The 26,127-nt window shown below is 35.4% G+C and overlaps 2 protein-coding genes and 1 long non-coding RNA gene across 5 annotated transcripts in view; 1 reads left to right on the top strand and 2 right to left on the bottom strand.

Annotated features, from left to right (window-relative positions):
• The window catches only part of LOC126717290 (MDIS1-interacting receptor like kinase 2-like), a 53,236-nt gene extending 50,660 nt beyond the window's left edge, over window positions 1-2,576 (bottom strand). For all 3 annotated transcript variants that reach the window (XM_050418814.1, XM_050418815.1, XM_050418816.1), the window contains exon 1: window positions 558-2,576. In XM_050418814.1, coding sequence (XP_050274771.1) covers window positions 558-2,541 — 1,984 coding nt within the window. In that variant the 5' untranslated portion in view covers window positions 2,542-2,576. The remainder of the gene's footprint in view (window positions 1-557) is intronic.
• On the bottom strand, window positions 2,554-4,193 carry LOC126719320 (probable leucine-rich repeat receptor-like protein kinase At1g35710; the record flags this gene model as incomplete). Its single annotated transcript, XM_050421890.1, has 1 exon — window positions 2,554-4,193. A coding segment is annotated over exon 1 (1,575 nt), but the record flags the coding sequence as incomplete, so codon positions are not given.
• Window positions 4,194-21,336: 17,143 nt separating this feature from the next.
• Window positions 21,337-23,748, top strand: LOC126720047 (uncharacterized). Its single transcript, XR_007653222.1, has 2 exons — window positions 21,337-21,839; window positions 23,127-23,748. It is a non-coding gene; the product is annotated as an uncharacterized LOC126720047 (long non-coding RNA).
• The last annotated feature ends 2,379 nt before the right edge of the window (window positions 23,749-26,127 follow it).

Genomic DNA, 26,127 nt, shown 5'->3' with positions numbered 1-26,127 from the left:
TATGTATCAAACTATTCATGAGCATTTACGATACGAAATTTTTTGTACATGATACGATACACATCATACAATACATATCATGTATCATACGATACTGACAACTATGAATATGACTAGAGACACAATATTTTACATAATTAGTGATTTAAAATATTATGACAATTAATGAACACTTACAATACAAAATTTTTTGTACACAATACGATGCACATCGCATAACACATATCACGTATCATACAATATTGACAACTATGAATACGACTAGAGACACAATATCTTACATAATTAGTGATTTAAAATACTATAATTGGTACTAAAAAAAAGCGGTGTTAGAAAGTCTTATGTAAAAGCTAAAAGCCTTGTAGTTGAACTGACATCTTCTGATGTTTCCAACTAAAATGCCTAGTGTTCAAATTCCCCGACCACTGATTATCAATTTATCTAACGCAAGAAAAAAAGAAGAAAGTCTATGTATAAGTGATGTTACTTCAATCATAACTTGTCATATTAGCAATTGTGAAAATTTTAATGCTGCCAACATTACTTAAATAACATACCTGGAGCAGTGTATCCAAAGGTACCAGCAAACGAAGTCCAATAAGATGTGTCAGAACTCATAATCCTAGCTGTGCCAAAGTCGGAGACATGAGATTCATATTCTGAATCTAGTAGAATATTCTTGCTTGATATATCACGATGAATTATTGGACTGGAGCAATCATGATGAATATAAGATAGAGCACTTGCCACACCTTTAACAGCATTTACCCTCTTAACCCAATCAAACTCCAGTGCTAATTCATCATTGTTTAGTATCTTTTCCAAGCTCCCACCTTCCAAGAACTGATAAACTAAAAGCAAGTGTCGTGGATGTGAGCAAAAACCATGAAGCTTTATAATGTTGCGGTGTCGTATTTCAGTTAGACTATGTATCTCACTAGTGAAAGCTTTTAGATTGACCACACTATCTTCTAAGAGTGGGTGAAGTTTCTTTACAGCAACAACTTGACCTGTAGACAATTCAGCTTTATAAACTATTCCATGGCCACCTACACCAATAATATGTTTGTCATCAAAATCCTCCGTTGCTTCAATAATTTTTTCATAAACCATTTTCCCATCATAGCTCCATACTACAAACATATTTTGATGTTCTTCTTCTTTTGGCTTAATTTCTGTCTTCATCTTCCTTGAGCAAAAACAGATTGTAATTCCAACAATGATAAATATTAGAAAGACAGCGCCCAAAAACACTAAAATTAGTTTCATATCTTTATTCCTCTTTTTGACATGTGAATTATGGCTAATTGTAGAGGGGCACGCCTTTAAACCTGTGGTATTGCCACACAAGCCCTTGTTATTTTTAAATGCTTCTACCGTTGCCTCACAAAATGCTTTAATATTTGGAATAGGACCCTCTAGCTGATTGTAGGACAAATCAATGAATCGTAAGCTTAACATTTGATCAAAACTGGATGGAATAGAGCCCGAGAGCGCATTGTGAGAAAGATTTAAAAATTCTAATGTTTTCAACTCTCCAAGTTGTTGTGGTATCTCTCCGACTAAAAAATTTAGGCTAAGATCAAGATATTGGAGAAAGTTCATTTTTCCAATTTGAAGTGGGATATATTTGCTTAAGTGATTATTGCTCAAATCCAACATCCACAATTTTTTACAGTTCCCAAGTTCGGGAATTAGGCCACTTAGACTATTTCTAGAAAGATTGAGCCCCTCCAAATTTGATAGCATCCCAAAATTGTAAGGAATGTTTCCAAAAATTTTGTTATTGCCTAGATTAAGCTCTACCAAAAATGTTAGCTTACCTAATTCCTTTGGAATCTCCCCATATAGCTTATTTGAGGAAAGGTCAAGTAAATGTAATTGACTTGCATCTCCAAGCTTCGGAGATATTCTACCTGAAATATCATTGTTAGAGATTTTCAAGCTTGTCAAGTTTTGACATTGCCCCCAATTAGTTGAAAGTTCACCGTAAAATTTATTATAACTCAACTCCATGTATTCTAAGTGTGGGTATACTCCAAAAATGTCTCCTATATTTCCACTAAGTTGATTTCCCTGAAGCCGGACTCTGATAAGGCTAGTGCAATTTCTCAACGATTTTGGTATTGAACCAATAAAATGATTATTGCTTGCGATGAATCTCTCAAGAAATCCACCAAGGCACAGATTTTCAGGCAAATGACCAGTGAATTGGTTGTTTGATAAATCAAATCGATTTAAGTGAGTGAGATTGTTTATTTCAAAAGGAATGGAACCACTCAACTTATTGAAGAACAATAATAAAAACATGAGTTCGGTTAAATTTCCAAGAGAAGTAGGGATGACACCTGTGAGATTATTTGATCGTAATGTAAGCACAGTCAAAGAACTTAGCATTCCCAATTCATGAGGGATGGAACCTGAAAGTTGGTTCTCAAAAAGAGATAGAGTGGTTAGCTTGCTTAAGTTTCCAAGAGAAGTAGGGATGGTACCAGTGAGATTGTTTGTTGATAACTCAAGGTCTGTTAGAAAACTTAACATTCCCAATTCATGAGGGATGGAACCTGAAAGTTGGTTCTCAAAAAGATATAGAGTGGTTAGCTTGCTTAAGTTTCCAAGAGAAGTAAGGACGGTACCTGTGAGATTGTTTGTTGATAACTCAAGGTCTATTAGAGAACTTAGCATTCCTAATTCTTGAGGGATGGAACCAGAAAGTTGGTTGTCATTAAGATATAGAGTGGTTAGGTTGCTTAAGTTTCCAAGAGAAGCAGGGATAGTACCTGTGAGACTGTTGAATGACAACCTAAGGTCATTAAGAGAACTTAACATTCCTAATTCTTGAGGGATGGAACCAGAAAGTTGGTTCTTATGAAGATATAGAGTGGTTAGGTTGCTTAAGTTTCCAAGAGAAGTAGGGATGGTACCTGTGAGATTGTTTGTTGATAACTCAAGGTCTGTTAGAGAACTTAGCATTCCTAATTCTTTAGGGATGGAACCAGAAAGTTGGTTCTTATGAAGATATAGAGTGGTTAGGTTGCTTAAGTTTCCAAGAGAAGTAGGGATGGTACCTGTGAGATTGCTTGTTGATAACTCAAGGTCTATTAGAGAACTTAGCATTCCTAATTCTTGAGGGATGGAACTAGAAAGTTGGTTGTCATTAAGATATAGAGTGGTTAGGTTGCTTAAGTTTCCAAGAGAAGCAGGGATAGTACCTGTGAGAGTGTTGAATGACAACCTAAGGTCATTAAGAGAACTTAACATTCCTAATTCCTGAGGGATGGAACCAGAAAGTTGGTTCTCATAAAGATATAGAGTGGTTAGGTTGCTTAAGTTTCCAAGAGAAGTAGGGATGGTACCTGTGAGATTGTTTGTTGATAACTCAAGGTCTATTAGAGAACTTAGCATTCCTAACTCTTGAGGGATGGAACCAGAAAGTTGGTTCTCATAAAGATATAGAGTGGTTAGGTTGCTTAAGTTTCCAAGAGAAGCAGGGATGACACATGTGAGATTATTTGACGATAAATCAAGTTCATTCAAAGAAGTTAATCCTCCTAATTCTTGAGGGATAAGGCCACTCATATGATTTGCAGCGAGGTAAAAGTTGTGAAGCCTTGTCAATTGGCCTATTTCAGATGGAATTCTCCCAACGAATTGATTATAAGAAAGGTTTAGAATTGAGAGTTTAGAGAGGTGAACAATATTTGAGGGGATGGTTCCAAATAGTGAGTTGTAAGAAAGGTCAACACTGAGTAGATTGGGGAAGGAATGAAAGCTTAGATTGTGAAGAGTACCTCTCAAACTGTGACTTGAAAGGTTTAGATGGGTGACGCTTCCAGACTCATCGCAATTTATTCCAACCCAATTGCAAGGATTGCTTCCAGCCCAAGAGGACAAGAAAGACTGGCTTTTACTGTGAAGGTTGGTTTTCCATTTCAAAAGATCCTTTGCATCCTTTCTTTCTTCTGCTACCTTAACCTTATTGTTAGTGTGAACGAAAGGAGAAGTTACAGAGGAAACAGAAGCAGTGGATGAACAAATGAAATCAAGGATGATGACAACAAGGAGGAAGAAGGCTAGAGATAAAATGAATTGGTTGAAGAGAGGTTTGTTTGAAAGGGATGTCATCATGTCGGTGGATGAAGGATGAACTTTTACACTATGGTTGGAGTAGTGGATGAATGATTTCAAATGGTTTGAGAGGTATTTATAGAAGGGATTGGAATATTTGGTTGGCTAAATTTTTGGTTAAATATATTTAGAGGAATCTTCTTACGTGTTTGGTTATTATCTAGGTGTGCTTTACTGCTTTTATCATATGACCATTAAGTCAACTAAATTGATCACGTGACAATTAAATCATTCTGTGATCTAAAAATATTTACGGATATATATTAACTCAAAAACCTCATTTACCAGATGAAGCTGGCGAAACCCAAGATATTGCTTACTTTTCCATACAGACCGTACTAATAAATTGAAGTGAGTAGAAACAATATTAACTATTGCTTACTTTTCCCTGTAGACCATACTAAGAATGTTGTTTTTTTTTTTTTTTTTTTTTTTTTTTTGAGAGTGACCATACTAAGAAATTGATTGTAGATTATTTGGAACATGTCAACGGGAATGGGGTAGTCATTAGGACCGGATTCAAATATTTATAAATTAATATTTATTTAACTTTTTGTATAATTTTTTCTAAGTAATAATGTTGGATTTCAGTAATGACTTTGTCTAGAGAACTATAAGAGAGAGAGAGCAGAGTTTATTGACTATATTCACCTTTTTTTTGTGTTTGGGAGTGTGGGGCCAGAGAATCTACGATCCTGGCCCACTTTGCATTAGGGCCCAAAGCCTAAGCCGAGGAGAACAATTGCCGAGGACGCAAAATGAAAGCCCAAACAAGGGCCTAAGAATCTGGCCGAGGATGATCTTATGCTCAGCACCCCACAGAACGCCTGAAGAAAAGGACGAGCTCAGTGCAGAGTCAGGACAAGTGAAAAAGCTGCCAATACAGTAATAAAGGACTCTGCGCCTGACAGGTCCATGCTCTTCACCATGCTCTTCAACTTTTACAACTGCTCCCAATCACTCTAGATATGGGCTGATAGGACAAGTTTCCACCCCATAAAGTGAAACTGACACGTGGATATTAAAAGGAGAGTAAATACCAATATAATAGGGAAGAAGAACGGAGGGAGAAGGGACCCCCCCCCCCCCCAGAAAAAGGAAGTCCTAAGAGAGGGAGAACGAGAAGAGCATTAAGCTCCTCGGACGGGGTCCGAGGACTAAAACCCTACCGGCCGCACCGATGGAAGTTTGAGCTAGTCACGCCAGGCCCACCTTCATATGAACTTCCATAAAAGCCATGATTAGACCGCTATCTAGTGACCAAGGCTTAGCCTTTTAAACCACGCTCTACAAATTGTATTGTCTGGGCCCTTTACGTATGAGCCCACTATCATGTGTAGGTCGTTACAAATTGTGACCCTACAATTGGCGCCGTCTGTGGGAAAGGCTTGTGCGTTGGCCCAGGCGGTGGAACGAGAAGTCCTTCTATTACTTCCAGCAGCCTGCTGCCGTGTCCTAACGTAATGTTCCACTAGGGGCTGCGTTTCGAAACGTTAGTAACGCGAACGGTTCTAGGGGCTCTCAACGTCGAATCAACGTCTCACACCTTGATTGAGGGGCTAAAACCCCCTATACTTAAAAGAAAAACTACAAGTTTTGGACAGAACCAAGGCCTTCTATGGTCCTCGGACTCAAGCCTATGGGGAAACCAACTACTTAGAAGAAAAATACTGAGTTTTGGACAGAATCAGGGCATTGCATGGTCCTCAGACTCAAGCCTATGGGGAAACCAACTACTTAAAAAAAAAACTACGAGTTTTGGATAGAATCAAGGCCTTGCATGGTCCTCGGACTCAAGCCTATGGGGAAACCAACTACTTAAAAGAAAAACTACAAGTTTTGGACAGAACCAAGGCCTTGCATGGTCCTCGGACTCAAGCCTATGGGGAAACCAACTACTTAAAAGAAAAACTACAAGTTTTGGACAGAGCCAAGGCCTTGCATGGTCCTCGGACTCAAGCCTATGGGGAAACCAACTACTTAAAAGAAAAACTACAAGTTTTGGACAGAACCAAGGCCTTGCATGGTCCTCGGACTCAAGCCTATGGGAAAACCAACTACTTAAAAGAAAAACTACAAGTTTTGGACAGAACCAAGGCCTTGCATGGTCCTCGAACTCAAGCCTATGGGAAAACCAACTACTTAAAAGAAAAACTACAAGTTTTGAACAGAACCAAGGCCTTGCATGGTCCTCGGACTCAAGCCTATGGGGAAACCAACTACTTAAAAGAAAAACTACAAGTTTTAGATAGAACCAAGGCTTTGCATGGTCCTCGAACTCAAGCCTATAGGAAAACCAACTACTTAAAAAAAAAACTATGAGCTTTGGACAGAACCAAGGTCTTGCATGGTCCTCGGACTCAAGACTATGGGGAAACCAACTACTTAAAAGAAAAATTACAAGTTTTGGACAGAACCAAGGCCTTGCATGGTCCTCGGACTCAAGACTATGGGGAAACCAACTACTTAAAAGAAAAATTACAAGTTTTGGACAGAATCAAGGCCTTGCATGGTCCTCGGACTCAAGCCTATGGGGAAACCAACTACTTAAAAGTAAAACTACAAGTTTTGGACAGAACCAAGGCCTTGCATGGTCCTCGGACTCAAGCCTATGGGGAAACCAACTACTTAAAAGAAAAACTACAAGTTTTGGACAGAACCAAGGCCTTGCATGGTCCTCGGACTCAAGCCTATGGGGAAACCAACTACTTAAAAGAAAAACTACAAGTTTTGAACAGAACCAAGGCCTTGCATGGTCCTCGGACTCAAGCCTATGGGGAAACCAACTACTTAAAAGAAAAACTACAAGTTTTGGACAGAACCAAGGCCTTGCATGGTCCTCGGACTCAAGCCTATGGGAAAACCAACTACTTAAAAGAAAAACTATGAGTTTTGGACACAACCAAGGCCTTGCATGGTTCTCGGACTCAAGCTTATGGGGAAACCAACTACTTAAAAGAAAAACTACAAGTTTTGGACAGAACCAAGGCCTTGTATGATCCTCGGACTCAAACCTGTGGGGAAACCAACTACTTAAAAGAAAAACTACAAGTTTTGGACGAAATCAAGGCCATGCATGGTCCTCGGACTCATGCCTATGGGGAAACCAAATACTTAAAAGAAAAACTATAAGTTTTGGACAGAACCAAGGCCTTGTAAGCCTATGGGGAAACCAACTACTTAGAAGCAAAATACTAAGTTTTGGACAGAATCAAGGCATTGCATGGTCCTTGGACTCAAGCCTATGGGGAAACCAACTACTTAAAAGAAAAACTACGAGTTTTGGACACAACCCGGACATTGTATGGTCCTCGGACTCTGTCCCATGGAGAGGTTACCCATTAATAATTGGGTTAATCCCTAGACCGAATGGAAGTCCCGGTCTGTCCTCGGATCCTCAATACCAAGGGAACTAATGCGAATGTGTTGGGGACCGGTACAACCATACCTCAGTCCTCGGATCAGAGGCCAGGTGTTATCAAGAACACGGCCAAAGTCCCTCACTACTCGGCAACCCTCTCGAATGGTTTATTTCGGGTTTCTCGTTCTCGGACGACTACCTCACACGCATTACAGAGCACTCTGCTGTTATCTCGATTAGTCTCATAAGTTTAATCTACTATAGGTTGATATTATTATATTTGATAGTCTCAATAAATTCAAATTAATAACTGTTTGTTACAAGGTTTCTTGCCCTAAGTATTGTTAAAGAAAAATACACATGAAATACATCCATTCACAAAGTAATTACTGCAGAAAAGGAAAATATTTAGAAGCAAACAGAATTATCTTTTATTAAGACAAAGAAATGGTACAACGTACAATGAGGAAGCTTAAGTAAGCCTATACTAAAAGCTAACTACATAAACAAAAAGAAAAGATACAAAGGAGAGAAGAAGAAGCAGAAGAAGAGGTGCAGAGAAGAGAGATGCAGCAGTTCCAAAATTTGTCTAAGGAAACCATTTCTCAATACTTTTACATGCTCATAACTCAGGCAACAAAAGAACTTAACGTGGGATAAACACTTTTGAAGAAAAGGTGCAGGGAGCTGGGTATTCTTAAGTGGCCACACAGGAAGTTGATGAGCCTCCATATTAACAGCTCTCGTGATAGAGCGGATGGTGCTGATGACGGGAAATCCCACTGCTGTCGCCCCAAAAACCTGACGCGACCAGTACCTGTTTTGGATTTTGACTAAAAGAGGCTGAGGAATCGCTCCCACCTTGCGAAAACAGAGAGCTGTCTCGAGTCTCTGTCTTCCCTGCCCTGACCGCGCCATCCTAAGACTCAGAGAGACCTAGTGCTTCTGGAGCGGGTGTGGTTCCTTCATCCCCATTCGTGCTTCAAACATCACTCTAAGGTTTAATAGCACTGGCAATGAAAACCTTAAGCACAACTGAAGGATTAGGAATTTGAAGGGGGTGAAGGGTTTGTATGTGAAGAGAGTAACCTCCTATCCTGCTTCTTATATAGAGGGCAGGTTGGTGGCATTTAATCTACGAAGATCTCCAAGAAACGCTACGAACGAGACAATTTTCGCTCGACTCCCAACACCGTCTGCAACCGTAGGACTCGGGTAGCCTCGTAAAGGGGACATATTAAGGACGCATCTCGAACGACGAACCGGCAAGAGCGCATCGCGAGTAAATGTAGAAGAATGTCTTGTAATCCGGCGCAGCTCCCAGACAAGAGAAGAGACACTGATATTAATGAAGGATAAAACTAGGCGAGTCATGGGTTAGGTCCGACATCACCAAAATCCCCCTCCCCAACCAAGAGGTCGGGCAGCAGGATTTTGAGGGACTATTATGGGGCCAGAGAATCTGCGATCCTGGCCCACTTTGCATTAGGGCCTAAAACCTAAGCCGAGGAGAACAATTGCCGAGGACGCACAATGAAAGCCCAAAAAAGGGCCTAAGAATCTGGCTGAGGACGATCTTATGCTTGGCACCCCATAGAACGCCTGAAGGAAAGGACGAGCTCAGTGCAGAGTCAGGACAAGTGAAAAAGCTGCCAATACAGTAATAAAGGACTCTGCGCCTGACAGGTCCATGCTCTTCACCATGCTGTTCAACTTTTACAACTGCTCCTAATCACTCTAGATATGGGCTGATAGGACAAATCTCCACCCCATAAAGTGAAACTAACACGTGGATATTGAAAGGAGAGTAAATACCAGTATAAAAGGGAAAAAGAACGGGGGGAGAAGGGATCCCCCCCCCCCTCCCCCCAGAAAAAGGAAGTCCTAAGAGAGGGAGAACGAGAAGAGCATTAAGCTCCTCGGACGGGGTCCGAGGACTAAAACCCTACCGGCCGCACCGATGGAAGTTTAAGCTAGTCAGGCCAGGCCCACCTTCATATGAACTTCCCTAAAAGCCATGATTAGACCGCTGTCTAGTGACCAAGGCCTAACCTTTTAAACCACGCTCTACAAATTGTATTGTCTGGGCCCTTTATGTATGAGCCCACTATCATGTGTGGGTCGTTACAAATTGTGGCCCTACAGGGAGATTGGAAATTTGCACTCTAAAAGTGCCACAAATAGAATAAAATGCGTTAATACTAATAGAGTGCCCAACAGTTGAAGAAGGATCGTTTTTTAAAATAATTTTTATTGATTAAAATTTTAAGGCTTCATAAAAATTTGTCAATGTTAAATATATAGAGAGCGCATTCCATTTGTCAATAGAGAACATTATTTATTTATTTATTGCCAAGTGAAGGGGACCTTAAATAAAATTTCTACACTTTAAGATATATAGATACATAGGAGTATATTCTAATAGTATATAGAGTGAATCCTTCTTTCATTTAGGGGCCTTAGGCCAATGCCATTGCCTAAGCGACCTAGTGTTTGAATAAAAATGTTCCAAAATTTAGCTGATAAAGAGAGGCTAATGTAACTGTTAGGGCCATCAGTATTAGTAATTACTAATTAGTTCAAAAAATGGGTTTGGATCTTTTAGAGTTTATAATCATGACTCTCTTAACTAACATTTTTAAACAATGATTTTAGAACATTAGATAGTACTCATGTCTTGAACTCTGTCTTTGGCTCTCCACAAGTTTTGTTTTTTGTCCCAACAAGGTCAATTGAATTGAAGACATAATTTCTTCTAAAAAAAGGATTTTTTTTTGAGAAACTTCTAAAAAAAAAAAAAAAAGGAATTGAAGACATAAAATGAAATAATATATTAGTCAAGCTTAACAGACGTGCAGGTCTCACGTGATGTAAGAATCGTCTTATGAGATTATTTTTTGATTAGGAAGAGAGAAGAAAGATAAATTTTTTTAAAGTATTGGGTTGGGCACTCAACTTGAGTGCTAAGGGAAAAGAAGACAAGAAAACCGAGGGTAAAGGAGGGTTTGTGGCTTTGTGCTCGATTAAAGATAAATTCTTTTAGATTAAAATATTATATACGTTCCTAAAGTTTGCATAAAGTTTAGGGAATAAAATCAAAATTCATTCAAATTTTAGGGATGAAAATAATATTTTACCATATATACAAAATAAGTTAAAGGGAAGTGGAAAGTAAAAGAAAGAGCTCTTGTTTTGTTTTAGTTTTGGATTTGTAGGTTTTGGAAAGTTTAATGAGCCTTTATATATATATATATATATATATATATATTAATATAAAACATCTGAAACGTTTTATATGGAAATATTTTATTTCAATATATAAAAGGTTTGCAAAACCATATTTAACACTTTAAGACTTTCATTGAGAGGGTTAGAGGATTAAAAATATTGAGAGAACAAGAAAGATTTGTACTCTCCAGTTTCCACCATGTGTGCTTAATATGGAGGATGAAGAAGTAAAAAAGGGAAAGTAATATACTATTATACTCTTAATATATAAATGTGGAAGGATGAAAAAGATGAGGGAAGATTTTGCAATTTGTTTTTTCTAAATGCTATTTCTCCACCTATTTTTTTCTAATTTGGATTAAAAAGAAAATGGTGGGAAACTCTTTTTTTTTTTTTTTTTTTAGAGTAAAAAATGGTGGGAAACTCTAGTACCTCATTTTCTTTTCTCTTATTTTTCACTCCAAAAGAATAATAGAAAATCAAATTTTCCTCTCTATTTTCTTTTCCTATTTTTCATCCTGACCAAACATGGATAAATGTGATTGTCGAAAAGGCACTAATCATGTTAAATATCCTTTTGTTTTTATTTTCTAACGTATGATTAATTAGTTAGAGAAGAGTTATGACCATTGCTTTAATTCGTGTCTCTCTCTACTTGCCACTAATATATAGGTTTGATGTTTGGTGTCCTTTCAATTATTTTCTTGACTGATTGGCCTTTAGGGGAAGGATTAACTGGCCATGTCTTTGTCGAAAGGACTGACTATACATTTTTTGGGGGGAATAAGGACAATTGGTCATCCATTAGGATTGAATTAGGACAAACTGGCCGTGTATTGGGGGAGGACAGTTTTGAATAAAAGAGCATCATTTCACGTATATGAATAAAACAAGAACTTGTCTTGCATTAGGGAAGTGAAATATATATATATATATATATATATTGCAATTTTATATTTGGGCCCCTTCCACAGTCAGTAGTTTATGATTTTGCATTTAACTTAATTTTACTACTTTTGGTAAAATTAGGTATTTTGCCACCTTATCTCGTAATTAGTGCGAGTTAAGGTTTCTGAAGGTTTCCTAATTGTCGTAGAATTTTACTTCCTTAGTATTTATATGCTTAGTAGCCTCCAAGAGCAAATTAGATTAATAATAATAAAAATTCAGAGTTTATCTATGTAGATTCCAGACTTATCACCTTGTGGATTCAAGAAATCCCTCACAAATTTGAAGTTTACTATCATAAATTAATAGTCTAGTTTCTATTTTATCAAAGAGAGCATTGTGTGTGTTTTCTTCAAACTTCCACGGCCTCTACTCTTTTAGTCGATACTCACTTGATCCCAATACATGGTGGTTTATGACATTTTATGTGTTCTTTTGATTATGTAACCATAAAGGTTTTTTTAATTCGATAGTTACAAGGGATGAGGAGAAATATGAACTCTAATTAAGGTTGCGGTTTGAAACACAAAGATGTACCCATTAAATTAGAAGATTCTTGACAACAATTAAGTTAATTAATTTTGTTTAAAAATTCCTATAATTAAAAGCATATCTACGAATATAGCTGTGGCCACAGACCTAATTTACCTGATGAATTCGGCCACAGCCCTTCTTGTTTCTCGTTGCTGCTGCTTCCAACTTTGAACTACTTAGCTGTTACAATCTTTGTGAGTTGATCATGATTAATATTCGATTGGCGTTTTGAGGACCAATTCAATCAGTGGCCATGAATAAGAAGTGACAAGGAAAGGGATGGCAAAGCCATCGATGATCATTCTGTCATTACCTTTCATCAATTCTGTCATTCTTTAATAGATCTGTGGCTTTTTGTGGTGGTGGGGGTGATGGAGTGCGTATTTCAATTGGTATATAGTTGGGTGTGCATGCTTTTCAAATGGGTTGTTGGAAAAATTCGGTCCTTATGATTAATTAGTCATTATTACTTGACACTTCAATCCATATCATCATTTTTTTTACTGGCCATGCATTAGAGGGAAGACTCATGTCACGTTCGAGGACATTGAAGTGAGTAGCCGGATACTATGGCTTACTTTTCCATGTTGAATGTGGAAAGAAATTGAAAGCAAAATTTATGGAAGATGTTAAGAAGAATGGGGTAGTCATTGCACGAGTCTCTCTCTTTATCAGCTCAAGAACTATGGGCTCAATAAAGTTTGGGAGCTAACAAATAATATCCGATTGAAATTTGATATGTGTATTAAGAGCGTAAAGAATATACAATCCAAGGGTTAGATTTTTGAAATATGTAATAATATGGATAATATTGAGTAAAGTTGTAGTCTTATATTACAACCAATTTTGTAGCTAAATTTTATCCTTTATTTTATGTATATGTAAGATGGTTGTGAACCTAACCCTCTTAATGTTGCAAACATTAAATTACTTATTTTGATACCAATTATATTGTTACTTTAGCACTCTCTAAAAAAGAAATCATTTAATCAAAAAAAATTGTTACTTTAACATAGTTGGTAGTCATTTTAGCTCAGTTTTAAGTTTTTGGATTTATGTTTTTCTCATTTAAAAAAAAAAAAAAATTCTCAAAAGAATGGTCTCTTCTTCTTCTTCTGTAGTCATTTTAGCTCAGTTTTAAGTTTCTGGATTTATGTTTTTCTCATTAGAAAAAAAAAAAAAAAAAAAAATTCTCAAAAGAATGGTCTTTTATTTTTATTTTTATTTTTAAAAATTCAGCTCAATCTTTTTATGTCTATGAAGGTTTGTTTGTTTGTTTGTTTGTTTGTTTTTTGTTTTTTGTTTTGTTTTGTTTTGTTTTTTTTTTTTTTTTTTTTTTTTTTTTTTTTTTTGTAGTAAAAGGATTATATGCCCTTCAGTGTAAATTGGAGTAGAATAGTCTTTTTTTAATTCTTTCTAGTAGTTGAAGTTGGCAATTACCAAATCATCAAATTCCGTTAAAGCTTTAACAAAAATTTCAAATGGAGAAAATCACAAGTGAGGTAAATGTCACAGAATAAAGCGTAAGAGAGATCCATGTTAAAAGGGTAATTTCATTTTTTTCTTTTTACATATATAAATGCCATGCAGCTAGCATCCATATCAACATCACTTCATTACTTTAATCCTTCCATTTGGCACCTCGAATTTTTCTATCCTCACAATGTGATCTTTTTGTCACATGAATATAATATTAAGGAATAAAATAAAACATTTGAAATGATAGGGGCAATGGTTGAAGACTAAAAGTGAAATCATGTTTTTTTTTTTTTTAATTTATAAATAATGAGGTGCTTATGAGTAAGGCTTGAATTTTCCTATGATCACATGAAAAATCATTTGTTTTAATTCATATGATGGCATCTTTACTATGCTATGGAATGCTTGATTGATTATGTGTTCCATGACATGAGAAATGTGTTGAGTGTACACAATACATGTATGAGTGGAGTCTCATATTGAATAATTATGAGAAGAATGAAGAATTAATATAACATAATTGAGCTCATACCCATTGGGTTTAAGTTTTTTGGGTTAAGTGATGTCTCTATATGTTATATTAACGATTTAAGGAGTTTCCGCAAGGGCTTTTGTGTTTTGCCACAATTATTACTTGTCTAATCAAAGTTACCAAACCATTTACAAGTGAATATTTTGAGATATGATACCTCATAATTATTTGGAGTAAAAATAATTAATTTCAATATATAAAAAGGATTTTTGGAACGAAATTGAAAACTTTACATGTGATAGTCGGCACTAATTCTTTTAGTTAAATTCTTTTGGTGTATGCTCACTTGACCCGAATACATGGTTGGTTTATGAAAAATTATGTGTTTTATATATATATATATATATATATATATATTTTTTAAAATTTTAAATTTGATAGTTATAAGGGATGAGGGGAAATTTGAATTCTAATTAAGGTTGCCATTTGAAACGCATTCTTAACAACAATTAAGTTAATTAATTTTATTTTTTTTTAAATCCTGTACTTAAAAACATATCCACAAATATAGCTGTGGCCACAAACCTGATTTACCTGATGAAGCCGGCCAATTGGATATCCGGTTGAATAACTCAACCCGACGGAATGAATGGACAAAGAGATACAACCATTCTCGTTTCTTGTTGCTGCTGCTTCCAACTTTGAACTACTTAGCTGTTACAATCTTTGTGAGCTGATCATGATTAATATTCGATTGGCATTTTGAGGACCAATTCAATCAGTGGCCATGAACAAGAAGTGACAAGGAAAGGGATGGCAAAGCCATCGATGATCATTCTGTCATTACCTTTCATCAATTCTGTCATTCTTTAATAGATATGTGACTTTTTGTGGGGGTGGGCCGGGGTGATGGAATGCGTATTTCAATTGGTATATAGGTGGGTCCGGATGAACTTTGCTTTTCAAATGGGTTGGAGGAAAAATTCGGTCCTTATAATTAATTGGTCAATATTACTTGGCACCTCAAATTTTCCATCCACCAGTTAATGATGATGACCTTTTTGACACTTGAATAAAATATTAAGGATTAAAATGTAACATTTGAAATGGTAGGGACTATTTGGAAATATGGAGCAATGGTTGAAGAGTAAAAGTGAAATCAAGAAATTATTTATTTATTTATTATAAATAATGAGTTGCTTATGAGTAAGGCTTGAATTTTCCTATGATCAAATGAATAATCATTTGTTTTAATTCATGTGATGACATCTTTACTTCATATATATTTGGGCCTCCTCTTTTAAAAGTTTTGGGTCCCCTCCCAGGTTAATAGTTTATAATTTTGCATTTAACTCAATTTTACTATTTTTGGTAAAATTCAAAATTTTACCACTTAATCTCGTGATTAGGGAAAATTAGAGTTTTAGACAGTTTCTTAATCGTCCTAGGGTTTTACTTTATTATTATTTATATGTGCTTTGTAGCCTCCAAGGGAAAATCAGATTATTATTAATAAAAATTCAGATTTTGTCTATTGTTTTTTCTCTAATGGATTTCAGACCTATCACCTTGTGGATTCAATGTTTACTACTAAAAATTAACAGCTTAATTTTTGTTTAATAAAAGAGAGTATTGTATTTGCTTTTTTCAAGCTTCCAGGATATCAATTCTTTTGGTGAATACTCACTTGACCCCCAATAAATGGTGACTTATGACAATCTATGTGTTCTAGAGATATGTAACATTAAGGTTTTTTTATTTTTATTTTTTATTTTTTATTTTTTTTAATTAGATAGTTACAAGGGATGAGGGGAAATTTGAACTCTAATTAAAGTTGCTGTTTGAAACATAAAGAGGCACCAATTTTATTACAAGATTCTTGACAATAATTAAGTTAATTTATTTTATTTAAAAAAAATCCTGTAATTAAAAGCATATCCACAAATATAGCTGCTTGATTTACCTAATAAAGCTGGCCAATTGGATTTCTTGTTGATAAATCATAAAATATCAGCTCGAATAAACCAACCCAACTGAATGAATGGACAAAGAGATACTAAGCTGTTACAATCTTGGTGAGCCGACCATGATGAATACTCGATTGGCATTTTGAGGACCAATTCAAACTGTGACCATGAACATGATATGACAAGGAAAGGGATGGCAAAGGCAGCAATGCTCATATTGACAACGTAGCAATTACCTTTCATTCTTTCATTTTGATGGAATGCTTATTTCAATTGGCAGATAGTTGGGTGTGGGATGAACTTTGCTTATCATATGTGTTGGAGAAAATATTTGATCGGTCCTCAATAATTAGTCATTACTTGACACTCCAATCCATATCATCATTTTTCTAACTGGCCGTGCATTAGAGGGAAGAATCATTTCACTTTCGACGAAACTGAAGTAAGTAGAAACAGGATTTGACTTAACTGTCCCTACTATTGCTTACTTTTCCATGTTTAACGTGGAAAGAAATGGAAAGCAAAATTTATGGAATATGTTAAGAAGAATGGGGTAGTCATTTTCACAAGTCTCCCTCTTTATTAGCTACATTTTGGAAACATTTTCACCCAAACACCTCAAGAATTATGGGCTTAATAAAGTTAAGGAGCTGATAAAAAATTACTACAGTTTCACAATATTTCAAATTAGCTTACCCCTGTTCACCACAATCTACAATTAAATTTTTTTTAATGACCCATATGTGAGATGGTAGACTAATTTAAAATGGTTGTAAAATTTTTTTCCATCCTAAAAAGAATTCTAATATACTACATCAACATATTATTTTTATTATTATTATCATTTTTATACATGATAGAAATTCTACTATAGTCTAATCTAAATATTTATGTGTATGAAACTATATTCTAGAGACTTGAATCACGACCCTCCCTCCAACACCCCACAAGCACCCCACAATCACTTATACTTGTAAAGTGACTATTACGTCAAGAGTGTACAGTGATGACACATTCTTCTATATGCAATCAAGCTTGATATTTTATCGACATAGTGGGTCAATTATTACTAGCACCAGTATTTTCAGTATTGACAAATACTAATTAGTTCAAATAAGATGGGTAAGCACTTTTTGGTGATTTTAAGACATCCATGGTTGAAATCTCCTCCCTATTGTAACTATCCATTAAAAAAAAAAAAAAAAAAATTAAGATGACTATTATAAGTAGATCACTTGACCTAAAAGTTTAAGTCAATATTTTTTTAATATTATTTTATATTAACTACTTATTTTTATTAAAAAAAAAAAATCAATTGTGAAACCTTACAACTTAGCTAACCAAACCATTTTTGGTATGAAAATACTCTATTTCAATTTATAAAAAGAGATGCTTGAACCAAATTTAAAACTTTACAAGTGATAGTCGCAAAGGCAGTATTTCTATTGAATACTTTTTTATTTTTGAGCTAATATAGGTGTTCAAAGCTTTTTGAACACTTGATTGTTGGATGTTTTTGTGTTTTTGTTTTTATTTTCTCTCGTATGATTCGCTAGAGAAAAGTCTCTTGAAGACTAATAGGTGATGCTGTTTGCTTCCCTTTCAATTGTTTTCTTGACTAATTGGCCGTGTATTTGAGGGAAGAATTGACTGCATCAGGGAAAAGGATTGTTCTAGCCGTGTATTTGGGTAAAGGAGACTTGGTCATGCATTAGAGAGGACTACTTGGCTGTGCCTGTGACCAACTTCCCCTGCATTAGGGGAAAGCATCATTTCACAAATATGAATGAAAGACTGACTTGGACTGAGATGGTAACTCATGAGATAGTGTCATGAGAATCCTTTCACAACACACATCTATATATTAGAAATGATGACTAAATTGAAGATGATGATGCTGTTGTAGAATTTCATTTTCATCTTTGAAAAGGTCAGAACTAAGAAATCTTTTTTCCTATGGTTGAGGACATCAACGTTTGAGACTAAGTGTGCGTTTAGGTTAGGATTAAAAATTAAAATTATTTCACCATTCAACTTATTTTTACTACTATGAAGACAATATTGTACTGGCCAGTATTTTCCGTACCGTTACCTTGACCGGTACAGAAACGTTGGCATTTCGTACCGATTTAAATACCAGCCATATCGGAGCCATTTCGGTTGTACTGGAGAAAAATCTAGATTTCGGCCGGTAAATCTGAACCGGTCAGTAAAGAAATGAAAAGAGAAAAAATAAAAACCTTGTCGTCGCTTGCCACCACAGATCCAGTCACCGACACAACGAAGATATCAGAGTTCTCTGCTTTTTCTTCTCGGCCTCATGTTGCTACTACTACTGCTTCGTCCTCTTCTTCTTTTAGCTTCATCTTCTTCTTCTTCTTCTTCTTCTTCTTCTCTTCCTTTTCTTAGTTTTTTCTTTATCTTCCTTTCTCTCGTTTTATCCGCCCCTACCCACGAGAGTTGATTAGTTTTTTATGAATTTTTTTTCTAAATAACAATAAATATTAAAAAATTTAGTTAATTGTCACGTTTCGAAACAATGTTGAAAACGAGCATCTCGAGTGTCTAAAACTCGTGTTCCAAGATAAAAATCGAGTTTTTAAGTCTCGATTTGTAAGTGGATTAGTCTAAAGTGGAAAAAAATTAAGCTGAAAATCGAGTTTTAAAGACTTGATTTCTATAAATTGAATAAAAACACCGCTATAGGTCTATAAAACGTCACTATAGGGCTTAAAAACGCCACTATAGGACTCCATAAATCTGTACTTACAAAAAAAATTTTCCAAGAAAACGCCACTATAGGGCTTTAAAACGTCACTGAAAGGCTTAAAAACGCCACTATAGGTGAAATTTTTTTCGCATGAAACTCGAGTCTTAAAGACTCGAGATCTATGTGGCCTTTTTGTAATATGGATCTCGAGTTTCTAAAACTCGAGATGCTACTTTTCTTTGTTTCAAACGTTGCCTAACTAACTATATACAATTCTTTTGCATTGCTGTTTTGCACATTACCTCAGTTTTTTACTACTAATTGGCACACTTTTTAAGGGACTGACACTGGTTTGACCTGTGAAGATTTAACAAATAGTGAAAATTTGAATGTAACTTTTTAACTATTCAACTTTCGAAATTTAAATTTTTTTTTATTTTAATTATCTAACTACGTTTATTATTATTATTATTATTATTATTGGTGAATTGAATAAATTAGGAATTTATATTCAATGAGACATAGACTTATGATTTTATATAAAAATAGCGGTAACTTTGAAACGATATACTAGTATTGACCAATATTTGAAATATATTGTACCGTTAGCCAAACTGGTACAGCCTCTGGTACGGTATTAACTTCCTTGATTCATAGATCCCACTGCACTTTTTGATACTATTTATGAGCTCCATTATACTATTTCAACTAACTTTTACCTTTATCTACAATACTTTCAACAATAGTTTTTCAGTTTCAGCAAAATAAATACAAAAATTACTAAAACGGTGTGGAATGTCTCTCCCCGAATTTCTTTAGAAATTTATTATTGAATGTGATAGGCCAGATTTATGAATTTAGCCCAATCGAAAAAGCTATAGACCTTAATGATGTATGCTGCCTCTGCATTTGATCAATGCTCATAATGGAAACAGCAATATCTGAAAGTCTCAAGTTTAGTTTTTTAATTTAATTTCCGTTTTCAGAATAAAGACCACTCCTTCAAATTTTTTATTAAATTCCTTCATCAATGTTATTGGATCCACAAAATGAACTTAATTAATTTTAATTTTAATATATATATATATATATATATTTATATTTATATATCAATAGGCAAAACTTAGAGAAAGTTCAATTAAAATTTAAAATTAAAATCCAAGTTTGCGTTGTGTCTTAATTTATGTGGGGACTACACTATAATTATCCACTTAAGTTTGTGTCATGTTTCCACTTAAGTTTTTTAATCTTTGTGCCAAGTGAGTTAATGAGTGCAAAATACTAAGAATCTAATATTAATGAACTATAATTTAAAAAAAAAAAAAAAAAAAAAACCAATCACATATACTCAATAAAAATCACCACACGTTCTATCTTAATAAATATTAGAAAAAAAAAATTATCATAAGTAGTATTAAATTTAGGTAAAAACTTTATTATGTGACTAATTATGTTTACTTTTTAAAAAAAAAATTGACTAATTATATATTTTTATGATAAAAATTGTGTTTAATTTTAAATCTATCTATACGTATGCATTAATGCATGTGTTAAATGCTATTTTTTTAATAATTTGTCTAATTATTTATATTTTTATAATAAAAATTGTATTTAATTTTAAATGTATCCATGCGTTTACATGGGTTAGAACACATTCATTGGAACACATTCATTTGTTTCAATAGAATGTTATATATCCATTGAATATGGCAAAACTGCACCAATGAGCTGGATAATAAAAAGTTGGGAAGATAGAATATCAAGGAAGGATAGAAAGAATATTACTGATTAAAAGTTGATAGGGTAGAGAAGAAAAAAGTTGAAGGCTGAAAAAATGATGTAAATTTCGTTTTGTTTGGTTAAAGGTTGAAAAGAAGAATGAGAAAAATGAAATTTTATTTTGTATAGACTTTTAGCTATGCTCATAGGATAAGAAAAAGTAATAGATTCCCATTATTTTTGGATCATGCTGAAGGTTTTGATTATATTACAATAATGCAATAACTTATTGGTATTTACTATTTAATTATTATTAAGAGGAAGTTGCAACCTTGAAGCTCTCTCTGACTCTCTCTCTCTCTCTAGAAATGAAACTATATGAAAACTGCATCATCCAAAATTAGTCACGTGCAATAAGCCTTGAAAAATTAACAAGAGGCTTAGGTTGGGCTCCGTCGAGTACGGTATAAAAGACAAGGCCTAAGTTTAAACATCTGGTCCTATCTACTAGGCTAGGTGCAAGCCTGCACACGATTGAGCCTGAATCTAGGTTGAGACCAGCCCTTAACCAGGCAAGCTAGCAAAATGAACAGGTCTATTTGTGAGCAAAGGCTTATTTATTTTACAGATGTGTGAATGTGACTGGAGCCCACAGTGCTCATCAAAAGACAAATTTGAATATGAGCTTGACTGCAATCGGCCTTTTTTGGACTGCAACTGATTTCATTGCAAAGGAGCTCATCCATGGGCCCTGTGGAGGAAAAGGAAACAGATTAAATTGTCGGAGGATTCTGGCCCTTTGCCCTTTCTGGGAAACATATTTGGCATAATGCCCCTGTTTCGAAACTATATAGGGGCGTGCCCCTGTTTGTATACTCAATCTCCGTAACGGCGAGTTACTTAAGTAACTCGATTATGAAGAAACCGAGTTGCGGGCAGGTTCTTGCCACGCTGGTGTTCCAGCTTGGCTTTTGGGCAATAAAATATTCCAGCGTTACTGTTTGGAACTCGTCAATGTGGAAAACGAGTACTTAAAACCCGAATAACCGATAATCGAGTTATTCGGTTTACTCGGTTATTATATAACCGAGTTTTATGCTATTCTGACGCCATTTCACATCAGTTGTACACACGTGAAGCTGAACCCGATTAATAGGAAATCGAGTTATTAATACTCGGTTCTTTTATAATCGAGTTCTTCTGCTATATGCAGTTCTCCTCATCATTTTCAGATATTCTCCTCATTCTTAGAATTTTCGGTCAGGGGCACGCGTTTTCTCTCCATCATCTCAGGTTTTCCTAACTCATTCTCTTCTTTGAAATACATTGAGAATTTTATTATTGTGTTGGTAAACATAGTTGTAGATATTATAAAAATTTATCAATCATAATGTATGTTTTTTGTTAGAGTTTAATTTTCATTTAATAATTTGTATTACTTATGCTGTGGTATTTTCTTGAATGAGGGTTATGTGTATTTTCTTGAATGGCATTTTAGAGGTATATTAGTTGTTTGGTGTTACAAGAAACGTACGAGGATCAATAGAAATGGTGATAAATGTTATGTGTGTACATTGGGTTATATTGCGTGTTATGTGTGTAATGGTTATGGTAAAATTTGAGTGTTAGTATTTAATTTTTAGCATGTAATAGTACACAAATTGATGAATGTCTTTGTCATGTACCGGAGGCGGAGTCGGGGGGGGGGGGGGGAGGAGAGGGGGCAAGTGCCCCCCTTGACTTGTCCAAAAATATTCCATATGTACTACTATTAGGGAATATTTAGAATGCTTTACCCTCCTTGATGCAGAAAATAAACACAAATCAGGAAAAAAGCTTCCTGGCCCTGCTGAAATAGAGGGAAAATGACAAGCTTACCTAAGTCAATGACACCGTGTAAGGAAAAAAAATAGGAAACAAGGAAAAAGTTTCGTGACAGAAGCAAAAATAATTAGAAGAATTTCCGTTAGGCACAATAACACACACCAAGAGCTTTAACTTGTTAGCTTTTAGCTTTTAATTATCATGCACTTAAGCCTAGCATAATAATAATGCATTGTAGTGTCTTTCTTATATGTCAATCGATAGTCCTATATTGTACACAATTTTTTTTTTTTTTTTTTGGTCCTCAATTTGTTGACATTTCAGTTTTAAATTGTGGGTTTATGCTATGAACTAAAATTTTAATTAGTTTGTAAAATAAAAAGAAAGTCGAACTTTTCCTATAGTTTCAAAAACAATCAAGAAAAGATAGTGAGATGTGTATACAACTTTGCAAGTAAATTGCTATATTTTAAATATTTTTAAAATTTATTTATTTCCACAATTTATTTTATAGTATTAACTTAAATGTGTAAATATAGTTTACATAGTTTTTGTATGACACTTATAGTTGTTTTTATAATTTTTTTGAATATATATATATAATTTTTTTTGGGTTAATATTGACTTCTAAGCTTGCCCCCCCTGAATTGAAATCCTACCTCCGCCACTGTCATGTACCATCTTATGCAGCATTACATTATTTACTAACAATTGATGCACACTATTAACTTGATCAGTTGATGTTATTGTATTCAGTGTCAATGTCTGGTTCTGGCAACCCACAACTCTATAGGCCTCACGATGTGTTCACTGCTATGGGTCGTTGCTGGGTATTGGAAGATGAGTTTAGCTATCCAATCAATCCAAATCTGCGAAATAGTGCTTATGTTCACAATACCATGAGACAGGAGTGGGATTGGTTATTTTGTGAACAACAAATGTTTTATGATGAGTTGACTGGTTTTAAGTTGCCAGTGCCTCGGCGACTCGCATCGCAGATGCCTAGAGACACGATTGACGAACTTCGTAAAGCATTGAACCGCATAAGAGAAGAAAATAATCGAATGAAGATACGTCTTAATCGATATCGGACCCAAGTCGAGATTCGAGAGTCAGTGGAGCGAGGGTGGTACGAGCACGCATAATTCATGCAATCAGTTCTTGCTGATCCCATTTATCAGTCAGACGTGGAGATGTCAGATGAAGACTAATCGTGTCGTGGTGTAATTAGACTTTGTTATTTAACTATTTTTGTTAACTATGTTTTAAATGTATGTGGGTCACTGTTGTTGCATTTGTACTATGTAAACCTTATTATTGATTGTGAGGACCATGCACATTATTCGTAATCTACTTTATTCCCACAGAACGCATAAAAGTCAAATATTCCCACACATGATTGATGTTTTTCAATAAGCACCTAGAACATAACAATAAGCACCTACAACATAACACAGAAAACTTAAAGTAACTTACACGATGTCACCAATATGCATGCATTGCATATCGAACACTAATGCTACTAACATTATTGACTTAACCTAGACATAACACACATACCACATAGGCATTCACTCTGACAGGTAGTCCTCGTAGTTGAGGACATTGTTACGTTCCGTCGGAGTGAGTTGCCGGTTTGTGGCGGCGGCCAGCTCTTCCGCTAGCTGTAGCATGTGATACCTGGACCTACGCAGTATCATCAGATTATTCTCTTTTTTTATTTTTGTCACTGCACGCTCATATTGATGCATATTTTGTCGTGATAGTGTGAGTGAGACACGATCAACAAGAGGCGCTCCGATTCGCATGAGATCATCGTGCAGAGCGTTGGACTCGTTCACACGAAAGTCCCACTCCCGCTGCAGTCCGGCATAGTATTCCCTCTCGTCGGAATCTCTCTCCCTCCTATAGTTATCTGGAAAACGAGGTAGCATCCAATTGCGCATTGACATTGGAAAATGTGACTTATGATCGGTATCTGTAGATATTTTGCAAGGGTAGATGTAAATGGGAGTGGGACTTTATATAGGAGTTTTGCAAGGGTAGATGTAAATGGGACTAGGACTATATATAGGAGTTTTGTAAGGGTAAATATTCACGTGGATGTGATTATATGTAAGGGTAAGTATTCACGTGAATAAAGATGATATGTCTCGACATTGTATTGTTTAGTGAGGTGTTGAGGAGCACATACTAACTGCGAACATGACTTGGCTATACAGTGGCACCTGTTGGTGCACGTGGTTCGCTGAGGCAACTGTTTGATATGGATATAGCTTATGCTACAGTAGAAGGCAGGTGATGTGTACTGCAAAGGAGGTTGTGTGTTTATTCACGTGAAGACTATTCAGCATTCCTATGCTTCATCTGACATGACTTGACGAGACAGTGCTGAGTTGCATTAAATGTTTCATAAACTTTTCAAGGATGCTCTGCATCATTGAAAACGGTGCATTGCAAAAATCTGCATATTTGTGTATTGACGAGCGTGTAGGTGATATGACTAGATAGGGTTCACGTGAAGACTATTCAGCATTCCTGTGCCTCGTCTGACATGACTTGACGAGACAATGCCGAGCTTTGTTAAATGTATCATAAACTTTTCAGGAATGCTCTGCATCCTTGAAAACGGTGCATTGCGAAAGGATGCATATCTGTGTGCGCATGTGCGTGTAAGTGATATGACTGTATAGGGTTCAACAATGTGACGCACTGTTAAGCAGCACATGCAGCACTGCAAAGTGTATAAGTAGAAATGGTGGACAGCTCACCCCCAAAATCAATGCATAAACTTTGAAGGGATGCTCTGTATTTTCACGTGAGTGTAGATGGGTACTTGTGGTCAGGGTTCAACAGTGCTAAGCTATCCATGGTAGCTACACTCATTGTTCCCTATGGTGGTATTTGGCAAGTGGGATTGAATCCCTGTTGATAACAACATTTGGTTTTGTAATGGTTGGCAGGATTTCGTTGAATACCATTCTATTTGTTATGTTTATTTTCTAGTTTTCAGATGTGAAGGAAAATCAAGCTTCCATGTTCTTATATTTGATAAGACTACCATTGAGATTCAATATCCACCCAATAACAACTGTAAATTGGAAGATCATCAGCTATAAATAATAGACTTATATGAAGATGATAGAAACATATCCCTTAGCTGATTTGCCCATAAAACATGAAGCCAGACAAAAGTTTGTTACGAAAGTAACAAAAAACTTTCTTCTACATAAAGAGGAAGACAGAATGAGTGGTTGGCCTGATTTGGATGAGTCTGTATGTAATGTATTTATATAAAGTAGGACAGTTGTAGAACTAAGATACACGGATTCGGGTATATGATACAGCAACTGATGGTGTCATATATATGAATTATTTGTATTATTGAATCATATGTGTGGTTAGTATGTGTGGTTTGGATGAGTCTGTATGTATTGGATCTATTAAATTTTTCTACAAGTAATGTGCAATAAATCTAAGTTGGGTGATGAGTGTTATGTGGGTAACATTTCAATTTACACAGAGAGAATATTGGAAACATCAACATTTCTAAGCAGAGGACATTTTCCAACCAAAGCACAAGAATCATATGTAGCAACAAAGAACAACAGGGAAAGAATGAATTACCAGCCTACTACACTTAGCTAATCCATTGAAAACATTGCAACATACTGACATAACAATTTAATATAGTACCAGTTTCACGGAATGCATGTTGGAAGGGAGTATTATCTTGAACAAAGGTGTGTTTTTACAC

Source organism: Quercus robur, chromosome 3, assembly GCF_932294415.1.
Source record: "Quercus robur chromosome 3, dhQueRobu3.1, whole genome shotgun sequence".
In the NCBI taxonomy this organism is placed as follows: Eukaryota; Viridiplantae; Streptophyta; class Magnoliopsida; order Fagales; family Fagaceae; genus Quercus; species Quercus robur.
Note: the sequence above shows the minus strand (reverse complement) of the source record. Positions and strands in the feature narration are given on the sequence as shown.